The following is a 5,000-nucleotide window of genomic DNA, read 5'->3' as shown; positions in this document are numbered from 1 at the left end:
GTGAAGAGTGGTTGATTTCCAAAAACAGGTGCATCTAAAAACCAGGAATTCCAAGTTGTGCCATTAGCAAAACTCACTGAGTTGGAACTCTTGGGGATTTTTGGGAATTAAAAAAGCTAAACTAGGAATTTAAGAAAATCTTTAGGAATTCCACTCAATGATTCAACTTGAATGAGTTAAAATTCTAAAGAGAATTTTGTGCAATAGTACTGGATGGTCCTGTGAAACAATAATCAAAGCAAATAATCAAAGTGCCCTTTTAGGATTTGATTCCATCTGGTGCCTTGAAAAAATGAGCTTAACTTCAATCTTAAATTTACAAGGTTTGCTCTTATTCAAAGCATGTCTTTTGAGATAAGTGACTCTTCGTAATACATGTACTTAGCTTACGCACTCTCCTTTAAAGGCTCCAAACTTTGAACATAAAATCACTCTGTACACGGAGAAATGAAAAAGAAAGCTTTTATTCTGATGTACTCCATAGAATGTGAGAAATCCAAATATCAGCAACGGATTACCTTATTTGATGCGCTCACAATCGGCCTTTAAAACGAAAAGGAACATCAAGCATTACTCTTGAAAATTAAACACTCCAAGTCAGCACTTAATCCTTTCAATGAACTCCAGTATCTTTCGAATCTTGCTCATTTTTTGTCAATGTATAATGAATCCGACGATCATTACAAAACTTGTCATCCTCCGCCATCTTGGATAACACGCAAGAAACCAGACTGGAAACTAGTGAGCCGTTTTCGCTTTGGTCAGCAGTCAGTGGTAACCAGGCAATAAGGGATACATGAAGTACTTACCAACCAGCCCAGGCTCTTCGGCAAATTTTGAGCGGTTTTATTCAAACGTTTGTCTCAACGGTCACAAATTTGTGGCGACGATTGTTTTGTTAGTTATAACTACCTTTTAAATGCTGATCCAGGCAAGGAAATGCTTACAACAACTGAAGTAAAAAGGTAAGCGTTAACTTGAAGCGAATAACATTTGATTTGATGCCTTATTTTTCCTCAAAATTACCAACGATGTAGACTTCAAAATTGTCATTGTCACACCTTCAAGTCAATTTGTCAGGCAAGAATACTTAATTTGGCTTAAATGCTATAACCCTGTAAAAAAAAGTGGTATACCTTTAACAAGAATAATGAACTTTTAGATCAAATAGTAAAGCAAATGATTTGATATACATCTAAAAGTGCTCATACGGCAAATTACATGTATACGTGTATACATGACAAAAGATTGGCCATTTTTATATCGGTCAGTGTGAAACGCAGAGACTGCAGACTGAGGGTAAAATGCAGACTGCACACCAGAGGTAAAATGCAATTCATGAAAAACTGTAAAAATTAAAGATGTAAATTGTAAAAGATTCTTATTAGGATCCTTTCATTCGGCAGGTTAGTTTTGCAGGTTGCAGGTTGCAGGTTGCAGGTTGAAATTTACTGTGACTGTTACATGAATAGCTAACCTTAGGCCTAATTAGGCCTAAAGAAACGTTTTTAGGCCTAAGGAGGCCTAAAGAAACGTTTTTAGGCCTAATTAGGCCTAAGGTTAGCTATTCATGTAACAGTCACAGTAAATTTCAACCTGCAACCTGCAACCTGCAAAACTAACCTGCCGCCTTTCATTTGCTTTCGTGTACGATATGTTTATCCCTTAGTTCACAAGTTCGTTTGTTTTGCATCTGGAAGATGTTATTCTTAATTACAACCTCTCCCTAGGGGTTATCACGCATAGCTTAACCAATGAAATCCCCGAGTCCTAATCGTTCGGAATGCATGTACATGTACATGAAATTCTTTGTGCATTTCGTGGCACCGAAAAAAGACAACCGGGATTATAACTCGGATACCTTTCCGGTGTTCCAAGTAATAATTGTATTATGCATCTTGCGCCAGTCTTTTCACTAGACTAATAATATAGTTTACATGAAAAAATTACTCAATTCTGATTGGCTGAGAGCAGTGCAGTTTTCAGTTAACACATTGCAGAACAGAGGTAATTCAGTGCAAAAAGAGGTAACAAATCAAGCATTCTGATTGGCCAATAAACAATAGGGTTTGGTCAGAACCAATCAAATCTTTTGTTTTCAAATCAAGCACACGCCCTGGATGGCGCAATTATGGTGCAATTCTTCTTAACTATCTCGAATTTTTTCATGTATATTATTAATAAGTAATCAAATGATTTTTCTCAAGCAATTTCGAAAAAAAAAGCACTTGTGAATTTTTTCAAAGACTGTGAATTGCACTCGCCCTACCGGCTCGTGCAATTTTGGTTGTCTTTGAAAAAATCTATTTGTCCTTATTTATTCCAAATTGCACTCGAAAATACAAATTTAACAGACGCAGAAAAAATTCGTTTGATCAGTGATTTAGTGGAATCATTACTTGCATCATTGAAGTATATAATTATACTGTATTTTTTTTAGTTGCCATGAAAGAGTATGAAGAGGTGCTTCCTGAAAAAAAAATTCTTTGATGGGACAGGAAAGGAAAGGAAAGGAAAAGTTCTTTACAGCAGACAAAAATACTACGCAGGCAATTCTGTCTCCTTGACCAGTTATGGTTTGATGTATTTGGGGATCTCTCTTTGCAGACTTGTTGTAGTTCTGTGGTTTATCTAAAAATTAATGTTTAAGAGCTTTTGTTCATTTAAATTTAAAACAAGAACCCAATCCAAAGATTTTGACATGAATTAAATGTTTAGGTAGTCATGCAATAAAATTAGATGTAACTGCTTTGAAATCTGTTCTATTTTTTTGTCTGAGCTATGGTAGTAACCGTCAATTATAATAATACATGTAGCTTGACTGCAATGGATGCTTTGTACGTAGTAAAACTTTTCCAGCACATTTATGATTTGCTGGAATATTATTTTATGGGAGCAGAATATTATAACCTTGTTTCTTGTGTTCCACATGTGCACTTCTATTTCTCAGTTATTTTCAGCTATTCTTCTTGGTTTTTCTGACCTTGTTCAAGAATGTTCCAGCTATTGCCCAAAATTTCGGTCTAATTCCAAGAACTTTCCAGAAATTCCTAGTAATGTAAAGCTAATTTGCATAATTTGGAATTCCAAGTACAATTTGTAGTATTTAGAATTCCTAGTACAAGTCCAAATTTACCATGAAAATTCACACTTCTATTCCTAAGGAATTCCCAAAGTTATTTTGCAAGGGTGTAACTTTGATTCAGTAAAAAATGAATAAATCCGTTTTCGTTTAAACATGTCAGTTTTTAGTGGCTTTCATAATGATTTCATACTTAGTGCTCATGCACTACTTCTATTAGTAAAAATGAGGAAAACAGTACAAAGTTACAACTATTGAAGGCTGTATCATCACAACATTTTGATGGTTTAAACAGCATTTTCATGGTTTCAACACCATGAAAATGCACTGGAATATTATTCATGGCATCATAAACTTAGTGGCCACTAAAACATGAAAATGGCCTAAAAATGCCATTAAAATTATCATGGCCATCATTTTTGGTACGCTTCACGATATTTTCATAGGCCATGAAAACCAAACCCCATGAAATTCATGTTAAAAGGACACCATTAAAAGTCCACGAAAACAACAGCCCTCCATCCTGGAAAAATCATGGGTTTTTCATAGCAACAAAAAGCCTGTGAAAAGTATGGCATGAAAAAACCATGAATTTCTCCAAAATAGTGATTTTATCATGGCCATGAAACGTACCAAAAACCATGGGCTTTACGACCATGAAATTCCCATTATTAAGATCATGAATTTCCCATTAATAAGTAATTAAATTGCTCTGATTATACACTAAAATTGCCATGAAAAATTCATGGCATTTTCATGTGATTTTATTTTCATAGTGTTCAGAGATACGAAATTTCTTTTCTCGTGTTGATAAATATTTTACTCGTTTGCTGCGCTCACTAATGAATATTTTTCAACACTCAAAGAGAAATTTCGTATCTCCGCGTGGTTATGTACATGTATATCCTCTATTTATGTCCCACTACTAGGAGTCATTGGGTTAAGGAATGGTTAACCCTTTCACCCTTGAGGGGTTCCCCACTGAAAATTAAAATTGTCTGGAATCAGACAGAGTTAACTCTGTATGTGTTACATCACTATTTGGGGGGAGAGGATTGAAGGGGAGTACATAATATTTTAGTGGGTGTAGATATTGTTAAGAAGACTAAGGGAAACAATCTTCCCTCTCTATCTTTTGAAACCACGTCAATACTAACCAAAATTATGAGTGCTAATGTGACCAAAAAATCAATTTTTTTTTTTTGGATTTCAAAACTATGTCATCTGAACACTAAATAGCCCAAGTTTTAAGCCTTGATCTAAAAAAGACATCTGTTTATTTTAACTGGAATTATCCTATTTAATGGTCCGTCATTACTAACTTTAAAATGTTGAGAGAGCTGGATAGAGGAGAAAATGACGTCAAAGACTCAATAGCTTAAGAATGCAATGTGTGTGTACGCGGCTGAATTAACATGCAGCACCCGAGCTTCAGGCTTTCAGACTTTAAAAACTCGTGTTTTGCATGTAAAATAAGCTGCATTTAAACACAAGTAATGGCAGACCATGAAATCCAAAACTTACACTCAAATTAAACAGCCTTTGAATAAATGTCTAAGCTCAAAATTTTGCCAGTCAAGTGTTAAGCAATCACACTTTCAAAATCTGAAGGAAAAAAAGGAAGTGATTTTTTATCATGAATAGTAGCACTTAGCAGCTTTTAAAGCACTGTCTTGGTCTTTGGTGTTGCACTGGTTTGCAATCAAAATTAATAATTATTGCCCATCAGTGTGCATTTTGAGTCCACTTTGACTTACCTGCAATACATGTTCAGGGATTGTAGGAATTGGGGCTGCCATACATGATGCCAATTTCTCCAAAGTAAGTCGCTCTGTCTTCATACCAGCCTACAATGACAATCATTTCTAAAGTCATAAATATTATACTAGTAGTAGGTATTGCTAAGTGCCAACGAGAC

The 5,000-nt window shown here is 35.1% G+C and overlaps 1 protein-coding gene across 1 annotated transcript in view; it reads right to left on the bottom strand.

Moving 5' to 3' along the window:
- Positions 1-5,000, bottom strand: part of LOC138025374 (synergin gamma-like) — a 26,985-nt gene that overhangs the window by 10,954 nt on the left and 11,031 nt on the right. Inside the window, exon 7 of the mRNA XM_068872595.1 lies at positions 4,840-4,929. Within this exon, the coding sequence (XP_068728696.1) occupies positions 4,840-4,929 (90 nt within the window). The remainder of the gene's footprint in view (positions 1-4,839; positions 4,930-5,000) is intronic.

The sequence above is a fragment of the Montipora capricornis genome, chromosome 2 (genome assembly GCF_036669925.1).
Source record: "Montipora capricornis isolate CH-2021 chromosome 2, ASM3666992v2, whole genome shotgun sequence".
Classification (NCBI taxonomy): domain Eukaryota; kingdom Metazoa; phylum Cnidaria; class Anthozoa; order Scleractinia; family Acroporidae; genus Montipora; species Montipora capricornis.
The sequence above is the reverse complement of the archived record's forward strand: the minus strand, read 5'-3'. Positions and strand labels throughout refer to the sequence as shown.